General features: G+C 36.9%; 2 protein-coding genes across 2 annotated transcripts; both read left to right on the top strand.

Moving 5' to 3' along the window:
* The first annotated feature begins 47 nt into the window (after positions 1-47).
* On the top strand, positions 48-7,178 carry card9 (caspase recruitment domain family, member 9). The gene is made up of 12 exons (XM_016238285.1): positions 48-336; positions 514-651; positions 1,793-2,118; positions 3,067-3,246; positions 3,327-3,470; positions 5,416-5,541; positions 5,923-6,111; positions 6,303-6,338; positions 6,499-6,547; positions 6,638-6,693; positions 6,765-6,835; positions 6,975-7,178. Exons 1-12 carry the CDS (start codon positions 135-137, stop codon positions 7,066-7,068), a joined length of 1,611 nt encoding a protein of 536 aa, XP_016093771.1. The 5' UTR covers positions 48-134; the 3' UTR covers positions 7,069-7,178.
* A 1,794-nt stretch (positions 7,179-8,972) lies between these two features.
* ccdc180 (coiled-coil domain containing 180) lies at positions 8,973-22,282 on the top strand. The gene is given in 30 exon segments (XM_071582303.1): positions 8,973-9,032; positions 9,176-9,306; positions 9,396-9,468; positions 9,551-9,567; positions 10,987-11,099; positions 11,246-11,372; positions 11,460-11,575; positions 11,657-11,745; positions 11,827-11,987; positions 12,196-12,315; positions 14,209-14,369; positions 14,726-14,906; positions 14,995-15,161; positions 15,256-15,358; positions 15,455-15,575; positions 15,664-15,762; positions 15,841-15,927; positions 16,016-16,200; positions 16,445-16,509; positions 16,637-16,733; positions 16,973-17,091; positions 17,189-17,238; positions 17,340-17,483; positions 19,934-20,095; positions 20,322-20,459; positions 20,837-20,948; positions 21,634-21,703; positions 21,705-21,734; positions 21,833-21,969; positions 22,087-22,282. Coding segments are annotated over 30 exon segments (3,372 nt in total). The 3' UTR covers positions 22,224-22,282.
* Positions 22,283-22,340: the final 58 nt, after the last annotated feature.

Genomic DNA, 22,340 nt, shown 5'->3' with positions numbered 1-22,340 from the left:
TATGTCACCGCAGTACTCAATGAACTTCATTTCCTTTTTCAGTTTACAGACCAGCTGAATGTGTAATGCACGCTTAGCCTTAAAACCTGCTATCAAACAAATATTTTCAAGCCAACAGAGAGCTAGTGTCAGTCATGTCTGACGGCCCAGGGGGTTTTGAGGTGGAGGAGGATGATGAGTGCTGGGCACAGCTGGAAGACTACAGAATGCTTCTTATCAAAACCATTGAGCCCTCAAGGATAACACCTTATTTGAGACAGTGTAAAGTGCTCAGCAGCGAGGATGAAGAACAGATCTACAACGACCCCAGTCTGGTTATTAGACGCCGAAAAGTTGGTACGTTTTTTAGGTCACCTAAAGTTTAACTGTTTTAAAACATTAAATATGCAACAAATACTGTTGAAAGAAATAGTTACTGTATAATCTGAAGCTTTCTATCTTATTTTCTAAGTATACGTTTATATTAAGTGGTATCTAGATATGGTTCAGCAATGACTTTTTATTCACTTATAGGGGTGCTGCTGGACATATTACAAAGAACTGGCCTCAAAGGATATGAGGCATTTCTAGAGAGTTTGGAGCTAGACTACCCAGATGTATACCGCAAAATCACCGGCAAAGAGCCTGCTAGGGTCTTCTCCGTACTTATTGGTAAGCTGTACATTTTTAATTACGTATCAGTTTATTCGTATACCTTTTTTTTTTTTAAATGTTAAGCATAAAATACCTTAGCCACACCTTTTATGCAAATACAAATCATAATTGCTCTAACAACTGCTATCATCATAGGCCAAAGGAGAACAGACTTTGTTAAATATTGCCACAGGATTTTTAACCAGGGGGCCCTGAAGGTACTTAGAGAGGATATAAAATGTCATGTTTATTAATGTTTGTTCATGTAATGTAGGGTTTCCCAAGCTTTTAACATTTTTATGATTTAATTCATTATTAGCTTTTCATGAACAGTTGTGACGAACAGTTTTTTCACGAACCCCAGTTTGGGAAACCCTGCTGTGATGTCATGTTTAATGCATTTCATGATAATGAAAACAAAGAATTAAATATATATATATATATATATTCTTTCTTTTTTTGGATCATTGTGGTATGTAATAACATTACCACACTACTGTATGTGATAAACGAGTTAGGTCAAAAGGAATCTAAAAGGAATCAAAAAGTAGTCAAACTACATTACCTAATGTGTAATCCAGATTATGTTACAAACTACAATTTTCACCATGCAATTTGTAATCAGTAACATACTACAAATTGTAAGTAATCTCCCCAGCACTGCATACTACACACATTCATAGAACATGCTTTTTTAACAGCTGCAAAGTACTTCAGAAGAGTGACCTACTCAGAAAGTATGCTGTTTTAAATTAACCTGTTGAATGAATGATTTAACAAATCACTGTTAAAGACACTCCCTTGTTGCCACCTAAAGTTGTAACAATGTACACTGCAAGAAGAGTCTCTGAAAAGTCCCCACCTCAAATGTCCAGACTGACACAGTCTGTCTGGAAAGAGTGATACAAACATTGCAAGTCCCAGTACTGTTGGAAGGCCACTCTCTCGGTTGAATTTGCAAACGAACTGTTTAATAAAACGTACTAATATTAAGATAATATGCTAAATGATAGTTATTATATTGTGCTAGAGAAACAATTTTTGCTTTTTATACTGAGAGTCCAGAAGCATAGCTAGAAATGCTGTGCCTGTTGACTATATTGTCTGCCATGGGTCTGTATGGAAACTGGTTTATAGAACTCTCTGTCTGTTCACCCAGACACTGCCGGTGAATGTGGCCTGACTCAGTTCCTCATGAGCGAGGTCTCTCGCCTACAGAAGCTCGCACAGGACGAACGGAGGAAGCGACTCGAAGTGTCTGCGCAGGCGGCGGAGCAGCTAGACACCATCCGCCAGCTGCAGCTGTGTGAGAGCGAGCTGCACAAACAGCAGAACCGCGTGCAGCGCATCCGAGATGAGCGCGAGCGCATGTGCGAGGAAGCTCGTAAACTGAGAGACGAGAATTACCGATTGATGCACGACTTGACCCGATTAAGCGAGGAGAAGAACTGCGCGCTCATGTGTAACAGAGACCTCCAGCTCGAGGTGATCAGTCAGTCCACCAGGAAAACCTGTCAAGAACATGTCCTGGTGGTCATAGTTCACAACAAAATCTAAAGATAGAAATAAGAAATTAAATGCATTTATTTATTGATTTGCAGTTATGGTAATAATTGTAATAGAGTGCTGCAGTGATTATGTGTTTTTTGTAGGCCAACCTGGAAGTTGCATCTCCCTGGTTCCCTCAACAAGATCCTAATAGGATTTTTTTTTAGACTTTTGAATTGTTGCGGAAAATAAGCTCTGTGACCAGCAACAAACAAAAGTTTTTGATTCTTAAGTGTTTTATCATACTCTTCACAGATGAACTCGATTTTTGTGAATTTTGAAGCCTAAATGCAATCACAAGCAGTAACAATCTAAATGTAGGCTATAAACAAATTACAACACAGTCGCATTACGTTAAAGCCACCATCAGTTCTGGCAGCTCTTTCAGTCTTTATTTTAAAACATTTTCCCTGAAGGTCTGAGTTAGAATAGTTTGCAAGAACGTGATTATGAACATAATGAGGCTGTAAAAGACTTTGGCAAAAGAGGACTAGTGAGTAGATGAGTTTTCCTGTTCGCTGTGATGACTTTTAATGTCTTTAACCTCTGTAGTCCCATTTAGCCACTTGTTAACAAAAGCCTTTTTCAAGAAAAGTAAATGCTTTAAAAAATATCTTTATAAAGATATTGTGCTTGCAGACTTTATTTTAGGCATTTAGCCAAACGCCCGAAAAAAACCTACTGACTTAAGAACTGTAAGTGCTATAAATGCTAACTCTTTTCTGAGTTTTGGCCTAATACATCATCCCTGTAGCATGTCTATGAGTACCACTAGTCAAATATTGTTCAAATGTAATTCTATGATCTTTTCTCTGTTTTTCTCTTTAAATTTGATCTTTGCTCTTTGTGTATTTTCTTTCCCCCCTCTTTGGTCCTTTCTATAAGATTGAGAAATTGAAACACAGCTTAATGAATGCAGAAAGTGACTCAAAGATCCAATGGAAAAAGACAATAACCTTGAAAAATGCCATGGAGCAGAGGCCAAGTCCAGAGCTGATCTGGCGGATGCGGAAAGAAAAGGATCTCCTTACAGCTCGTATACAAGAGCTTGAAAGTGCTTCCAAGGTAAATCACTTAGTCTCACTTAGGCTACACTAATCAATATATGAACAAGAATGCCTAATACACACAAATCATTGACACAGGTCCAAACTCTAGAGCACGAAAAGCTTGATTCACAGTCATTAGAGGAATTCAAGCAACAAAGTCAGGCACAATACCAGGAGCTGGTGAATGATCTCTACAATCTAAGGAGAGACCTACATGATGCAGAAAAGCTGCGTGATAAGGTAGCCTGTGTTTAATAATACATGCAGACTGGATTCAAAGTAAATTTAACTTTATTTTTTATTATGCATTTCATACTGTGAGGGTTTTTTGTGTGTGTATTTGTATGTATAAATGTACAGTGGGTATAGATAAGAATCACCTCCCTTTAAAATGATCACAATTTGTTGCTTTGCAGCCTGAAATAAAGACAGACACAGTTTTTGTTTTATCCAGCTGTGTTTACTGTATTTACTGTGCAACTTATAACATCCAAGTGAAAGATGTAAAACCAACATGTCAGGGAAAAAATAAATAAATAAACTGAATTGAGTTGGAAAAAGGATCACCCCCTCCTAAAAATTACTAGCTAATCACCTTCTCAATGGCACACAGCCATTTGAGTTTCAACTGTGATCAGCTGTGGTCATTTTGATTAGCTCAGTATGAAAAGAGCTTCCTGGAGCATTTCAGTTCTTGGTAGTGCAACTGAAACAAACAATCAACTATGGGTGGCGAGGCACTGTCAAAAGATCTCCGGGATAAAGTTGTGGACAGGCACAAGTCAGGAGATGGATACAATACAATTTCAAAGGTTTTAACAATGCCTAGAAGCACAGTGAAAGCTATTATTAAGAAGTGGAAGGTATTTGGTACAACACAGACCCTCCCTGGATCAGGACATCACTCCAAACTGGATGAAAGAGCCAGGAGCAAACTGGTCAGAGAGGCTACCAAGAGGCCTACAGCAACTCTGAAGCAGTTTCAGGAATTTATGACAAAGAGTGTTCATTGTGTGCATGTGACAACAACATCACACATTCTCCACAAATGTGGCTTGTATGGGAGGGTTGCGAGAAAAAAGCCACTCCTCAAGAAAGGCCACATGCAGTCACGACTGAGCTTTGCCAAAAGGCACCTTGGTGATTCTGAGGCAGATGAGATTAAAATTGAATTATTTGGCCTCAACACCAAACAGTATGTCTGACGGAAATCCTATACAGCTCACCATCCAGAATTCAGCATTCCTCCAGTAAAGCATGGAGGTGGTAATATCCTGTTATGAGCAGTTCTGCAAAGACGATTGGGCAAATATTGTAAAGTCTAGATGTGCAAAGTTAGTAGAGATGTATCCCAACAGACTAAAGGCTGTAATTAAAGCAAAAGGTGGTCCAACAAAATACGGACACAAGGGGGTGAACCTTTTTTCAATTTAGTGATTGTTTTTTTCTTTTCTGACATGTTGGTGTTATATCTTTCACTTGGATGTTATAAGTTGCACTAAATGCAGCTGGATAAAAAAAAAACTGTGTCCATTTGGAAAAAAAGTGATTATTTTCTATTCCCACTCTATGTATATGTGTGTGTGTGTATATATATATATATATACAGTGAGGCCAGCAGGGGGTGCTCGCCTTGTGGTCTGTGTGGGTCCTAATGCCCCAGTATAGTTAGTGATGGGGACACTATGCCGTCAAAAAGCACCGTCCTTCAGATGAGACGTTAAACCGAGGTCCTGACTCTCTGTGGTCATTAAAAATCCCAGAGTGTCCTTCGAAAAAGAGGAGGGGTGTAACCCCGGCATCCTGGCCAAATTCACCAATTCCATCATCATGGCCTCATAATCATCAGAATGTCCTTCGAAAAAGAGGAGGGGTGTAACCCCGGCATCCTGGCCAAATTCACCAATTCCATCATCATGGCCTCATAATCATCCCCATATACTGATTGGCTTCTTCTTCACTCCTTTCCACCAATAAACTGGTGTGTGGTGGGCATTCTGGCTCAATATGGCTGCCGTCACATCATCCAGGTGGATGCTGCACATTGGTGGTTGAGGAGATTCCCCCTTTCATGTAAAGTGCTTTGAGTACCCAGAAAAGCGCTATATAAATGTAACAAATTATTCATTAATATTATTACATATAATTTTGTAATTTTTGTAATTTTGTAAGTTTTAAATTTAAGTATCAAGAGGAGAAGGATGAGTTGAAACTGAAGTGCACAATGCTAAAAAAGGACTCCAAAATGTACTGTGACCGAATGAAAGACATTCTGAAGCAGCTGGAAGAGGTCATCAAAGAAAGAGACACGGTATCATACTTTTATCTTTGCATGAGAGAACATATAGCAACATTATGTTTGCAACATATTTTATGTTCAAAAACATGGCATTAAAGTATACCTTAACTTTTACCTTATCTTTTTGTATTTAACATTTTTATGTTCGCACTGAAATGTAGAAAATATAAATATGATTAAGAAATGTACATTTTAATATAGTTGGATATAATGCAACATTTACTTTTGGCCCACGGCCCTAAATCTAGTTTGATTTTTGACCCTTCATAATAAAAAGTTTGGGCACATCTGTGTTAGATGAAGAAAGGCCAATCTCTATTCAAATTTATTCAATGTATCCGTTGTATGCATCACATTAACCACAACAGTTGTATGGCACTGCCCTTTTGATAGGCTATTTGTACAAGAGAGGAGTACCATTTGGAGAACTCAAAAAATCTCCAAGACAAAGACCAGTACCGCAAACAGATCCGGGAGATGGGCGAGCGTTATGATGAACTTCAAGTCCAGTTGTTTCGAACTCAAGGAGAAGTTCTTGCTCTCCATTCAAAGATTCGCAAAAAGAAAAACCCAATTCAAGTGGTATGTACACTCGAAAATTCTGCTACACAGAGTGAGCATGGAACAGATGAATCATTAGTGAGTTCAAAGGGTTAGGCTTTCTGTTGTGTCACTCTGATTTAAGCACATTATCTTTAGGCACATAATGTATCATCACTGGGTAATGGTTTGTAATGAATAGTATGTTTATTATGATTTGTTTTATTCCTCAGAACTCCGAAGAAAGCTCCTTGCTGAGTTCATTTGAGGTCATTTGAATTAATTCTCTAAACGTTTAAATGCAAACACTCTTAGGAAATAAGATATTTCTGTATTGTCTTTCTCATTTTAAAGCGACAGTTTTGCATTAAAGCATTTGGTTTGTATTATTTTTAGTCATCAACAGGGTTGCTTACATTTTGTCCACAGATGAACAGTCAGATCAGCGAGGAGGAGTCCAGGGAAAGACGTGAAAAGGGTAACATTCACTGTTTTTCTCCATCAGATCTCATGCTCATAAAATAGATTGTTCTTGTTTTTTAAACCTTGTTCCTGTTTTCTCACACAGATATGAGTGAAGAGTCACAAAACCAAACATCTGGCGAGTACAATGTAGGTGTCTTTGTTGTGGATGTTTATGCATACAGTGATAGTGGCTTCCTTTTTTATGCATATTTCATGTTTGCAGTATTCAGAGGATGTTCACTGAGGAGGACATATCAGCTAACTGCAGACTTAAAGAAAAATGCAACTTTTATTATAGGAGGTTGGTTTTTTGTATTCTTTCATAACAACTATTTAATCATTGGAATTAACCATTGAAGCAGAGCTACAACTATATTTCAGATTTTAAATGAACTGATTGATTAGTTTCTAAGCAATACTACTAATGTGGTCTTGAACAGGAAACGTGCTTTAAGAACCAAAAAATTAACAGACAAAGAGAGTGTGCAGTGCATCCTAGACAACACTACTGGGAGTGATACAGACGGGACGTGACATACAACTTTGGACAAGGAGACGAAATGTGGCCTTCTTTGACGACATATTAAAATACAATTTAATGACAATCCAACATTGTTTTGCATCCAGTGACCCATAAAACCTGATTAACAACATCATATCAATATAATAGTGTTCACTGTCAAAGTATGTCCAGTCAATCACTTATGCTGTCATGATGAGTCTGATCTGCCAAATTTCCTGTTATCTATTAATATATATTATATAATAAATATAAAATATCTTTTCATGTAAATCTTGTTCTCTTTTTTTCTGTTGCAGTAACTGATGTTTAAAAATAAACGTACCCTAAAATATATTCACTGAACTGATCCACCTTTTTCTTCAACGCGGAAGTAAGCCTATGGGTGAGACTTCCGGTTCATTGGCCGCTATAGGGAAATAACGAGGAGAATAACAACGTGCAGTAAACGGTTAAACTGTTTGCACTACAAACCAGTGTGTTCATAATTAAGATAATACATTTAAATAATATGGTAAGACACACCCATTTTCAATATCAAGCAGAAAAAGGAGCGGTTCTGTACAGATAAAAATAGCTGGATGCAGATGAGACTGGAAGCTAGACCTATAGAATTTACAAATGCACGCGCCCATTTTTACGACAAGAAAAAGGTGGATAAGTCTGACATTTATCCCCAGAGGCGGACTTACCCTTTAGGCAAAGGTAGGCGACCGCCTTGGGCCCCAAAAGCCAAGGGCCCCCTAAAATGCTTTTCATATACGAGATGCACATTAAGTGCTGACATGAGAATGGTTGCTTTTTACAGTGTTTATCACCACAACAACCGTCTGCGTGTCCGAGTTGAACACACGTCTCGTGTATCCTACTTGTAGCAAATGAAAATATCATGTATCTGAAGCTGTAATTAAATATTGTGCAACAGTGCATATTATACAGGTGCATCTCAATAAATTAGAATGTTGTGGAAAAGTTCATGTATTAAATCAATTCTATGCACACAGACTGAAGTAGTTTAAGTCTTTGGTTCTTTTAATTGGGATGATTTTGGCTCACATTTCACAAAAACCCACCAATTCACTATCTGAGCAAATTAGAATACTTCATAAGACCAATAAAAAAATTTTTTTTAGTGAATTGTTGGCCTTCTGGAAAGTATGTTAATTTACTGTACATGTACTCAATACTTGGTTGGGCCTCCTTTCAAGGAAACGCTTAAGTGCCACCTGCTGGCAGGGAGTGAATCTGTGTCTCATTCAGCTCGTCTGCTCTTTCTGTTTCATGCAGATCATTATTTTATATAGTTTCACAAAACTGAAGTCAAACCATTCTGTTTTTCCTTCAAATTTCGAAATTATACATACAGCATATCATCATCATCATATCGAATTTAGATTAAAAACTGCTCATGTTGCATGTATGCAGCATCTTTTTTTGGATCATGTTTAAAATGCAGTGGTTGCCTCTAATTTTAAATGGAAAGAGCACAGACAAAGCTTACTTATTTATTTGATTTGGGGCTTGTTTTAAAATTTCAATTTAGTTTTGTTATTTTCATTTACATTATATTTAAATGTTGTCATTTAGCAGACACGTTTAATCCAAAGCGACTTACAAATGAGGACAATATAAGCAATCAAAACCAACAAAAGAGCAATAATATGCAAGTGCTATATTAGTATATTATTATAGTGTTATATTTAAATTTCACAAAGAAACGTGCAACATTTGTTTAATGCATCCTTGATGAATAAAGTATTAATTCAGTATTTATAATCATTTGTCTTAAATCTAATTTTGTTAAAAACAATCGTGAATCGAATCGTGAAATCAAAATCGTGAATCGAATCGAATCGTGAGTTGAGTGAACCGTTACATCCATAGTAGCCGATCAATTGGAGCACCCCTAGTCCCTACAATGGCAGACACACATGTGCTTTCCAGTGGTAAAGTTTACCGGCAGATGTTTGATGCCCAGGTAACAGCATTCATAGTATCTGAAAGACAAATGTGCGTTTTTCATGTTGTTGATATTTGTAATATTGTGGATACTTTTAAGTGCAAAATCCTGGCCTGAAGGCAGCTCTTGGCGTATGTTGATAAGGGAGTGTTTGTGCTCAGGTTCAGTTGTCTCTGGCTCTCTATGACTCGCGGAAGAAGCGTGTGGCAGATGAGGGCGACTGTCTGCTCAGTGGAGATGTGGCGGACTCCGCATCACAGCGCCTCAATGGGACATTCAGCATCAACACACGGTATGCTGCTGCTGCTGCTGCTGCTCAAGATACAAATTTGATTTTAGTTTAAAGACATTAATCGTAATTAAAAGTACTCTGTTTGATAGGAACACACTTTATTCTGTTGGAAAAAGTGAGGACCAGGATGATAGTGAGGAGGTTTGGGGTCTTCCAGACACTGTTGGTGAGAACTAAAAGTCTCAGTGATGCTGAACTGTTTGTAGCATAGAGTCTTTTCTTTTCAAGGCAATTTTTGTTACAGTGTAGTCACACCAATAAGTACTGAGTAATGAACAGCATGTACTTACTATAGGTTATAGGATTAGGGTTTGGCTTAGAGTTAGTTGCTTGTAATTATGCATAATGTACTGTTAGTACTAGTGCAAGTAACATGTCATGTGTAACAAGGACACTGTAAAATAAAGTGTTACCTGAAAAGACAGAATTGTAGAGGAAAGTGCATGGAAGTGATCTGTACATAGCAATAGGAGATAAATGTTTTATCTTTTTGTAATACAAGATATTTAAACATTTTTTGAAAGAAGTTTCTTATGCTGACCAAGGCTGCATTTATTTGATCAAAAATACAATAAAATACTTTTAAAAAATTTAGGTTACACTTTATTTCGATAGTCCATTTTAGACATTCTACTAACTATAAGTAACTTTGTAACTACATGTCAACTAATTCTCATTAATTTGCAACTACATGTCTACTAACTCTCAGAGTAGACTGTTAGGGTAGGTTTAGGGTTAGTAGAATAAGTTGACAAAGAAAGTGTTCGAAGATATTAAGCAGACAGTTTACTAATACTCTACTGACTGCTAGTTGACATGTAGTTGCAAAGTTACTTACTGTTAATAGAATGTCTAAAGTGGGCTATCGATATAAAGTGTTACCAAAATTTAAATAACGTTTCTCTATTTGAAAATATTTTAAAGTGTAATTTATTTCTGTGATGACAAAGTTGAATTTTCAGCAGCCATACTTTAGTCTTCAGTGTCACATAAATCTTTCTGATATGCATTTCCTAGTCCAACAACAGACAAGCATATCTTAATATCAATTTAGTTGCGTATTATTTTTGTGGAAACCATTATACTTTTTTCAGGATTGTTAGGTGAATAGAAAGTACAAAAGAACAGCATTTATTTTAAATATTTTGTAATATTATGAATGTCTTTACTGTCAGTGTGTCCTTGCTACTTGAAAGTATTAATTTAAAAAAAAAAAAGAATCTTACTGTCCCCAAATTTTTGAATGGTAGTGTAAGTAAAAACACAAACATTCGTTTAAACATCATTTGTTAATTTTCAGTCAAAGAAACAATAAAGAAACTCAAAAAGACAATGAAACTCAATAAGACATTTTGCCAGATTTCTTTTCAATAATAATAAATAAATTGTATAACATAAAATAATTGCTAAATAGTTCAAAACTGTTTGATTGACATTATACAATTTATGTATGTCTAATACATGTCCTAATAATGTGATGTTATCTAATAATGTCTAAGAACAAAAATGTTTTGCCATCTTTCCCAAAAGTTTTTTGAAACTAAAAGTCAATCTTTTGTGATTCTGTTTTGTATGGAAGCCCTATGGAAGCCCGTTTCCGCCACTAAATAAAAAAATATAATTCTGTAAGTCATAATAATGAGAAACTAAGTCATTATTCTTCCATAGTTTTGTCTGTAGTTCCAGAGAAAAAAACTCAGATATCATTGATCGTCTTGTGGAAAAAAGGTGAAGGGATCACAATGAAGCTGTTTCTCAGTTGCAGACAGATCTCTCCAGCATCAGTGTGGTACACACTTCTATTTATTGCCAAAATGTGTTTATTCTTTAGTAGAGCCCAGTTAATCTATTCTCCATCTAGTGTTTAATCACTGTAGCAGTATTACTAATTATATTTCTCAAAGGTGCCTTATATTGTGACATTTATGCATTTATGGTTTCAAACCTTTATTTAGACAGACGGGAAAGGATATTCTTCTCAGATTGTCAGAGCATAATGACAATATTGAAAGCCTTATGCAAAATATTTAAAACATCTCTGATTTGACAGCATACAGCTATCAGGCGAGGACCAAATGTCATATACAATACTTGCTTACTGCTCAAATTCAGCATTACTAAGTAAATGAGTGTAGGATCACTCAACTGTTATTCATGCATGAGATCTGGAACAAAGTCAGCCATGAATCTTCCTTGAAAAGAAAGCGGATTAAAGAGCTATATGAGATATATTCCAAATATGAATCCGAGAGAAAAGCTATGGAATGTGGTCTATATAATAACTAAGCATATGTCCCACAGTTGTTAGATTAGTAATGCTGCTTATTTGTCCCTCTTTCTTAGATTTCAGCATTACTGAAAAAGTCTACCACAAAACTGGAGAAAATCAGTTATTTGATGCCATGTGATGTCCACAGACTGATTGACAATGAAGCCATGGTAGTATAGTCTACATGACAAAAATGTATTTGCATGTTATCGGCAGTTTTTTCTTTTATCATAAATCCATGTTTTCCATAGATGATAAACCAAGCTCTGCTAGCAAATCGACGTGCTTTGGCCAAACTGTGTTTGAATTTGATGGAGAAACATTTGAAGATTGACATTTTCCAAAGGTTGAGATGGGAGGAAAAGCTCCAAAATTGGAAAAAAATAAAACTTGATGCAGTTACCCGGTTCAAGTATGTCTGATATTTAAAAAAACTGTGAAAATTCCCTTGCCATAAAAGTAATGCCATGTTATTTACCAACAAAGTGCCTGATCTTTCTGATGAAAATATTTGCCAATGGGAGTTTTGCTGGTTAAGAATCCTGCCAGGGCCATCATAAAATCATACAGGGGACTTGTCTAAAATACAACATATACCCATGTTTATGTTCTTCCTGCAGAGACGTTATGAACATCCCTCACATTCAGAATCCTAAAAACATTCAAGATACTCCGAGCACTTTGAAGTCAGATCAGAAAACACAGAGTGAGAAACGCATCCAAATGCTGGAGATTCTTATGTGAGAAATGAAACACGCCAACTTTATTTATAAAGCACTGTAGCGAATCAGCTCAAAGGGGAAATATGAATAATTAATCATAACTAGTTATAATTAATTATAAATATTTAGATCTGCTGTAAGCATTCATTTGACCTCTCAGTGTCAACTGTCTGTTAATTCTAAGAACGTTAATTTCCTGGTTAAGGAAAATAACTTTCTTACTGTACAATACTCAGAGCATGTAGCAAAAATCTGCATGATTAGGGACTCCAGTTATGAGCAAACAATAAACAACGCCAAGTGTGATACAAGTAAGACTTTATTAACTACATAAACACTTAAACTAGTCTAACATACACATACACACACACACACACACGCATACAGTTGGTATAGGAAAAGGGTTAAAGCTTAGGCAGTAAAAAGAAGATAAATAAAAACATGAAGCTATGGTACCATTTGATATTCAGCGGATCTGCAGCCTGAAGGAAACATCAGTTTCTTAGTTCAAACACACCTTTGTAAAAAGGTGCAAATGATACTTAATGTATCAATTAATAAGACTAAGTTTGATACTTGTACGTCTTGTCTGTCTGAAAGAGAGTTTTGATGCAATCTGAATGCTCAAGTTGATCTTTGCTGAAGTTGGTTGATGAAAAAGAACCAGTTTGAATCAGAGGATCTTGGTGAATGGAAAGTCAAAGCCCGAGGCCTGGCGCAGACTTAGGGTGTCCTTAGAGGGGTGCTAGCTCACATCCTCATCTTCTCAGAATCTAACAGAACCGCAGACTGAAGGCGGGTCACTGATGTGAGGCCTTTAAGGTCTGACAAGATTCACGCCTCTCAGGATGAGCTTGTCCAATGAGAAAGGCTGAAATTCCAAGCGGGAGGTTGGAAATACTGGGGAGTTTTATGACTCTTTGTCTCCAAGCATGGTATTTCGCATATGTAATTCGATTGGGTGTTAAAACACAAACTAGTAAAAATTTTTAGAACATTAATATGTTGCATAGGTATCAGAATGTAATATGCACTCTCAATTAGATCATCCGAAGATGAATTCATAGAGACCAAACATGATATAGGTGAGGTTATATTAACTAGTGATCCATCATAACATGCATAAAACAGCATACAATACAACAGACAATATACAAGAACAATAATGGTATACACAATGACCTGAAGGATATGCATGTTCATTCAAAGAAAGGTTTTCCTATGAATTAATTAGAGAAACAGTCCATTTCTCTGGGCATTATGTGTCTTTTCTATGAGGAAAATGAGTGAGTTGCTCTGCCCGCATTCCTTTGGGCAATAAATCCAGTGATATCAGCATTGGTTGCCATGGAACCTGAGGCCTGTTCTGCCTTTCTGAGGTGTTAGATGCATTTCGGGGGAAGGGTCCATCGACCCTCGTAGTTGGTTTGTTGACTGAGGAGTGTTACAGAGTATTTGTTAAATATAACTAAAAAAATTGTGTGTCTGGTTGATCCAGCTACCAGCAGCTACCGCAAATGCGCGGTCACCTCTGAACTTTAATTTTGAACGAGGAACATGTAAGAGATTTTGTTCATTAGATCGTAATGATCTCTTTGACTCTTGAACATGAATAAGATCAGCAATATATGGAGGGATTTAAAAACAAAAATTTAAATCTTAAAATTAATTCTATAAGGTACTGGTAACCAGTGCAACGATCTCAAAACAGGTAATGTGGTCATACTTCCGTGTACCTGTCAGTAGTCTTGCGGCTGAATTTCGAACCATTTGTAATCTGTCCAAAAGTTTTCTTTGAGTACTGTAATTGTCACGAATCCGGTCCATGAACTTTCATCTGCTAGCCATCAGAGGTCACCCTTTCCTATTGCATTGACTCTCGCACTACACACTGTTGCACATCACCCAATTTTTCAGCCATCTGGAAGAGAGGTTTCATATTACTCTAACCAAAACTATGACTGTTGTGGAAGCCAAGAAGGAGAAACTGAAAGCTGAGCTGGGTCTTCGTCTGCAGCTCCACCAACCTCGTGCTGCAAGAATAGAGATGGACATTTATAATGTCAGAGCAGGTTTGTCCTCTCATCACATCCAAAGCCATTTTGGCTGTTACTTATTTGGAGTAGTGTAACAGCCCTTGCTTTAGCATATTTATAAAAAAAGAGTATTTATTACAGGAATAATATATTTATATAATAATAAAAACGGAATGTAATGTTTTCTGACATTTAATCTTTTTTTTACATAAGTAGGATTTTTTTAGGTACATTTTTATTATTTCATTAATATTATTAGTACAGTTTTTTTTATATACCTTAAGGATTGAAGTATTCTACAAGTGCACATTCAATTCAATTTATGCATACTTCTTTTTCACAAGAGAAAAGTGAAATCTGGCATTTCATAAAACTGTTTATTACTTGGGCAACTGAAATAGTGCTACATCGAGAACAGATGGATCGACACTGCAAGGGTATACTGGATGTCCTAGAAAACTGCTGGACAGAAGTACAGGAGTTACAGATCCAGCAAAATAAACTGACTGAAGACTTCCTAATGCAAATCTACAATAGAGAGAAAGATTTGACCTTTGCCACTAATTCTGAAAAGTAAATAAATGCAAATAAACTATGTTTAGTGGTAATTATGTGTACAGTTTATACACAGTCTACTTATTCTGGCCATTTTTATTCACAGGATAAATAAACTTCGTACCTCGCTTCAAACCAACCTGAACTAGCACATCAGTATCATCCAGACTTTACAAAGAGACTTCAGACAGAAGATAGAGTTTAGACTGGAGGGCCTGAGGGATGCAAATGTTCAGATAATGAGATCTTTCAAGTATGCCATTACTATTTTCGGTATAAGTAATTATCGGTGTTGTGTTTTGCAGTGAATTTGATACATACAATTTTAATATATTATTATATATTAATAATATATAATGAATGGCAGAAATTGAAGTCTTTTCAGTCACATCTGGAATTGACAAGCACATTGATTCTGCAGAGTGGGCCATAATACAGGACATGGAAGAAAGAGAAACAAATTGTCTGGAGTAGGTTGAGATTTTCAGCTCATAAATCGATCATTGTGATCACACATTAAAGATGTATTATTTTGAAAGGAAGTAACAGTGAGAATCCATTTTTCCTCATGCCAAAGACATACTCGGGAAGTTTGAGGAAAAATTCAGTTTCCTCGCTATCGATCTTAAGTTTCTGGAAAAAATGCAACAAATTTTTAAAAACACGCAAGTCCAGATCAAAGGCGAGGTATTTTAAGTATATAGTTTACTCTTATTTCTTTTCCATCCCTCTGTCTGCCATTCATAATCTTTTGAATTTCTATTTATCTGCTTAGGCTTTGAAGAGTAGCATGCAGAAAAAGACGATTGACAGCATGCTAACTAATTTAAAGAAAATGACTGCTGCGTATGATCAACCCAGCTCCGATAAGAAGGTAAACAGCCATATATATTATAAGATTCACATTTATGTCATTATAATACTGGTCTACAGAAAACATTTTGTATTGTAGATTGTAACCATAGTGGAGATAACCAGTTTAACAACAACTCTGATGGAGGAACTAAAGAAGAGGTGTCAGTACCTTGACTGCTTCTTGGTACGGCATTAAATATTCTGATGCTATAGGCATATTGAAATGTAATCCCTGTAGAAATGGATGATAATAGTCTGATATATTTTTATAGGATGCATCTATGGCTGTCCCCCGACCACAGACTCTGCTTCAGGGGGCTTTTGCAGTTGCAGCTCGGCCCAGGTCCCATATACAGGAAAAAACAGGCAGTCCTGGAGATGGCCTGCTCCATCCTAGCCGCATTGGAGTGTCCTTCCTGGTTGATGCGGCAGTGGGGGTTATCAAAGGCCTACTCAAGTCAGTGTCCTTAAATTTTAAATGTTCCCTGATGTCATTATTGTATATTGTAGATTGTTTGGAATTATTAGCAAATAATTTAAGTAAAAGATTCATACACACTGGTTTGTTATCACCTGTTGTGGGCGACTATTTGTAATGCCCTAAAAAGGCACACGTGCTGTATAGGTAAAATTAAAACAAAAACAAAAAATGAGGAAATAATCTACTTCTCATGACGTACATGTCTGTTTCCGGCGAACAGTGTAGGCAAAGCACAAGACCTCAAGGATGCAAACGTTGACCCAATAGAAAGATGCCCTTCAGCAGGTTGGATTGTTTATGTGTCCTCATCATTTAATACTGCTGTTGTGGTGTTATTAGTTTGCCTTTTTATGCTCATCTGTGACTAGTTTTTGTGGGTTCTTCTAAACATTGTAAATTCACTTGCCTTCAGCAAGGTTAAATTCCACTCTTGGATCAGATTGGAGGTCAGGAAAGAGCCCCAGTCAGTCTGGAATAGAGACTCTGTGCAGAAAGTCAGTGGAGTCAATGACCGCATAGAGGTTTGACATTTCAAATATGATAAAAGAGAAAAAAATTTGGGAAATGCCATTAGAGAAGTGGCTGTGTCTCTCCTCCGGTGATAATATAGTAATATAGTTCTATAGTAATAAAAAAAAATCTGAACACTTAGAAAATGAGCTGTAATAATATAATAATTAGCATACTTTCAACTTAGTGATCATATAAAATTGACATTTATGATACAAAATGTTTAATACTTTCTTTGAAACATTTCTGTCAGTTTAAGAAGGTTCTCCAAACCCAACCGCTTTGATAAGAAGTTCCTTATTTTTGGTTCAAAAGCTGAAGAGCAGCAGGACAGATCAGTGCACTTGCTTATTTTATGTAATATTTTATTTTATTTAATTTTTGCCATGTTAATTTCACGTTCTTTGAATATTTTTGCATTTCTCAGTGTTCCCTTTAAAGCCTCAATCACCAGTATTGGAAACAGTTTGGAAAGCCAATGATATTCTCCTCTTGGTGGCAGAGGTACTACGAATTTATTTTTTAAGACAGTCAGTTTGTATTAAGCAAATAAGGTGTTAAAACAGTTGATTTTGGAGTGCAACTGAGCTATGTGTCACCATCAGGAGTTCTGTAAGAAGAAAGAGCGCCGCCTCATTACTCGGCCTGAGCAACTGCAGAAGACATTTGATCAGTGTGCAGAGGAGATACACAAAAGACTTCTTATCTACCAGAGCCAGTCACATGATTACCACAACAGATACCTGCAAGGTTAACACATGGAATATTGCCCTAAATGTAGACCAGTTACAAAGCAATATGCATTTGTTATGATTGTCACCAATGATGACGCTATCCGATTGTTTAGTCTGACATCACAGGTCACTGTTTCCGGGTCCAGATGCTCTATCGTGTCAAAAACAAAAACCAAACAAACAAAGCAGTGCTAATATGCACTCATGGTGTGCTGTTATACTACTGAAAAAATCATGATCCTAACCTTTATCATACTGAAATCTCAGATGGCAATCTTTTATGAATTGTTAAAACATTGGTGTTCGTGACACAGTGAGAACGGAGACTGTATTGTATGCCATGAGTTTTTAAAAGCCTAGTTTAAATATATGATACTGTAGCAAATTAGCTCAAAAGGAAAATGTATATAAATAATTACAATTAATTATGATAAATTACAATTATTTATATCAGCTGCCAGTAGAAACTGTAGCAGAATTAAATTGCCCTCAACTAATCTGTTCGTCCAGCGAACATTCAGTGTGAGTTCATATAAACTCTAGGAAAGGATATTTTCGTGGCCACAGAAAATACTTTTCATACAGTATTAATGCATTAGAGCATGTAGCAAGGATCAAAATCGTAAAGGGACATTAATTTGCAAGGCAGAATCAGAAACTCATGTAATTTGTGCACAAGAGTTTTATTAACTAAACACTAACACAAACTAGTCTAACAAACAAACAAACAATCACTCATACATGGGAAAGGGCAAATGAGACTTGATGGATGAAACCATCAGGAAAACCAGAGAATGAAGCTATGAAAAGAATCAGTTAACCACCGGAGTAGAACCATCAGCGCCGTTTTAGAACGGGGTCTACAGCTTATTCTAAACCTCTGTTTCGTTTAGTTAAATGTACGATACTTGCATTGCCTTGGCCTGGAACGAGCGTCCGGATCCAGCCTCAGATGAAAATTTTGATGGTTTGGAGGTTCGGTGGTGTAGGAGAAGTGATCACCTTCTTCCGGGTTTGAAGAGTGATGAACTCCAAAAAGATGTTATTCTGACTCTGTGGTGGTCGGGAGAGTTTTCTCCCAGATGAAGACGATGAAGAGCTAAGACAGACGTCAGCTGAGATCCAAGGATCGTTGGTGAATGTAAAGACAAGGCCGAAAGCATGTGACCGAAATGTTACGCCCCTTACCATACTGTGATGCCGTGTCCTGGCCGGAGCGACGAGACAAAAACATTAAAACCCATTATAAATGAGGCATTTGTTACATCCAGGGATGACATAATTACGGATTATAATGACTTATACTGTCTTTTTACGCGTTGCGTTGCATCGCTCCACGTAAACATAAAACCGTGTCTGCATTTTTGATCGGAGAAATGACAAACAACAAGCTCTACTCTACACTGCTCAAAACTCACTTTTGAATCGTCAGTGGTAAATCCTTTAAATATGAAAACGTACTTACAGTCTGTGAGTCAGAACAGCCGGCATTGTAGTCTACTCTCCCAGGATCAGGAAACAGTCCTCCATAAAATGTGCTGCACACATCTGAATATTTGGGTTGAAGTGTTCTGGAACAGTGTTGTAAATACAACTTAACCACTGATTTCTAGTCGTGTCCTCTTTTGGAAGACCAAACAAAGTAATTTCGCTTTCACAACGAAACACACAGCGTCACACATGGCGGGCTAGAATGAGGAACGGTCGGCAGGCTTGAGAACGGTGCAATGATATGCATGATAGGAAGGTCACAGACAAATTTGTCTATGAATTAATGAAAGAAGTCGTTTCCTATAGCAGTATGCATCTGTTTTAGAGAGAATTGAGTGGGGGGAAGATTCTCTCTACATAATTTTAGATCGTAAAGTTTATCTGATCTAGCTGAATTGTCCTGGTTGCCATGGTAACCAGGGGGCTGGTGTCGTTCACAGACATCCTGGCACCCAATATGTTTATTGGGTGAGGGGTCTGTGACTATTTGTTAATCTAATGAATAATTGATTTGTTAAATCTAATGAAAAATGGTGTGTCTGATTGGTCCAAATGCTACAATACGAATAAATAGTACTCATAAATGGCTTTTGAGAGGGTATTATCAATTGAAAGGAGTAGAGGCTTATAACTGGAAACAGTATTCCTTGTGTCACAACTTAAAGGGATAGTTCACCCAAAAATCATTTCAAATCTTTCCAACTGTTTGGTTACCCACATTCTTCAAAATATCTTCTATTTTCAACAGAAGAAAAACTCACATAGGATTGGAAAACATGACCGACAGTTAAAATACAATGTTTTTTAAATATCAGTACCATACTGCCTTGCAATCCTATAATAACAATAGCAGAGATCTGATTATGAGACAAAACAATGTGCATTTCTAATATTCATGACATATATATACAGTGGGTACGGAAAGTATTCAGACCCCCTTAAATTTTTCACTCTTTGTCTTTTCACTCTGTGTTGAATTTCAGCTGCAGTTGAAGGCCACTGAGGAGTTTCTATCCAGCGTACCAGAGAAGCTTTTTTCTAAACTAAGAGATCAATATCTTGAGAAGCTGACGCAAAGCATGACACAAATTCAACACTGGTTTCAACTAGCTCTGCAGCAGAGTGAACAAAAGAGGGTATGTGAACAAATGCAGAACAATGGTGAGAGCAGAGGAAATTATCCTATACTATCAAGTTCCTCCCATGTAGTCACTCCGAGGAAGATGCCATTAAACTGTCACAATGCAAGAGTACGGTCATCTACTCCAGATATATGTGAAATATTGGACACATACATGCAACCGTAGCTATTCATAAAGAGTAGTAACTAGGTTTGTGCTTTTTTGTGGCTTGCTGTCATAGAGGGAACACAGTGGTCAGTTGTGTGTGCATCTGAGCCATTCGGCCTGTGAGACAGAACTGAATCAGCTGGTGCTGGCTGAGGAGAAGAGACAGACAGAGCAGAGACAAGCCATCCAGAATACCAGACAGGAAGTTCAGGTTACAGACTTACCGTTTCAAACTTTCACTCAAATAATCGCTGTACACTCTTAAAAATAAAGGTGCTTCACGATGCCATAGAAGAACCTTTTTGTCTAAATGGTTCCATAAAGATCCTTTAACATCTGAGGACCCTTTCTGTTTAACAAAAGGTTCTTTGTGGCGAAAGAAGGTTCTTCAGATTATAAAAAGGTAAGAAAGAGATGGTTCTTTAAAGAACCTTTGACTGAATGGTTCTTTGTGGAACCAAAAAGGGTTCTTCTATGGCATCGCTTGAAGAACCTTTTGAAGCACCTTTATTTTTAAGAGTATACTGCTTTTATTGCTTTTTAAAAAATCACAAAAGTTAAAACTTGGGTCTTCTTGTTTCTGGACAGGCCTGTGCTCTCAAACATGCAGAAGAATTTGTCACTGCTCTTGCTAGGTTGGCTGAGGCCTTACTCTTCCAGTTTGACAACCTCATAACCATTCATGAGGTTCAAGTGGGATGTAAGTTTATGAATGAATGTATGTAAATGTAGATGGTGCCATAGCACAGGTTTTACAGGGTCTCGATCAGCGTTAATGCATTAGAAGCATAATTATAGGCAATAGGTAATCAGATTTTTTTCATGTAAGTGTATACTAAAAAAAAGTATATGTTGTATATAAAAGTATATATGTGACCCTGGACCACAAAACCAGTCTTAAGTGTAAATTTTTCAAAATTGAGATTTATACATCATCCAAAACCTGAATACATAAGCTTTCCATTGATGTATAGTTTGTTAGGATAGGGCAATATTTGAATATCTGGAATCTGAGGGTGCAAAAAAAAAAATCTAAATATTGAGAAAATCGCCTGTAATGTTGTCCAAATAAAGTCCTTAGCAATGCATATTACTAATCAAAACTGAAGTTTTGATATATTTACGGTAGGAAATTTACAAAATATCTTCATGGAACATGATCTTTACTTAATATCCTAATGATTTTTGGCATAAAAGAAAAATCGATAATTTTGATCCATACAATGTATTTTTAGCTATTGCTACAAACATACCCGTGCAACTTAAGACTGATTTTGTGGTCCAGGGTCACATATAATTTTTTATTATTATATTAGTATATATATTTATTGCATTGATAATCATTAATTTACTGACTCAATCCTGAATGTCTTTTGGAAAAGCAGATGCTGAACAAAAGAAAGCGAATATTACTACACTCATCCGCCAGACACAAACTGACCTTCTGCTGCAAGACGAGCAGAACTCTGATGCAGAAAGGCAGCAGGTGTGGAAATAGAAATGTCTTTCAAGCACCACTTTTTTACTGTATATGGGACATTAATAATGAATGTTAAATGCTGTATTGCATGTGTTGTTTTGTAGAACATGGTCAGGCATTTATTTCGGATCCACTGATGACAGCTCATTTCACAAACAATCTCAGGAAACAGCCACCATCACAACTGCTAAAACCGCACTAGGGCATCTTAAGACCATTGAGGAACGAGATGCCATGCATGAGGCAAGTTCATTTCAAATGAGTTGGATATAAAGTTGCTCTTGTCTACACATGCCTGATAAGAGCATGAAATAGAATTTTTGAAAGTGTTCTGCTTGTGCGACTGTCTTCTTCCCCCAACACTATGGGCAGAGGGTTAAGGAGGAGCTGTTCAAAGCCCAGCAAGAGTGTGACGCTCAGGAAAGACAGCTGCAGCAGTGGCACGACCACTGGCAGAGCCAGCTAAAAACCCTCGCTTCACTCAACTCTGAATGACCGTGAGATATTTATGAACACTGACAGTCTAAGCCGAGGTATTAAACACTCTCAAAGAGAGGAACACTATATCCTAAATGAACAACTGTGCTCGCTCCACTCAACATTTGCATTGCA

Source organism: Sinocyclocheilus grahami, unplaced genomic scaffold, assembly GCF_001515645.1.
Source record: "Sinocyclocheilus grahami isolate Dianchi unplaced genomic scaffold, SAMN03320097.WGS_v1.1 scaffold535.1, whole genome shotgun sequence".
In the NCBI taxonomy this organism is placed as follows: Eukaryota; Metazoa; Chordata; class Actinopteri; order Cypriniformes; family Cyprinidae; genus Sinocyclocheilus; species Sinocyclocheilus grahami.
The sequence above is the reverse complement of the archived record's forward strand: the minus strand, read 5'-3'. Positions and strand labels throughout refer to the sequence as shown.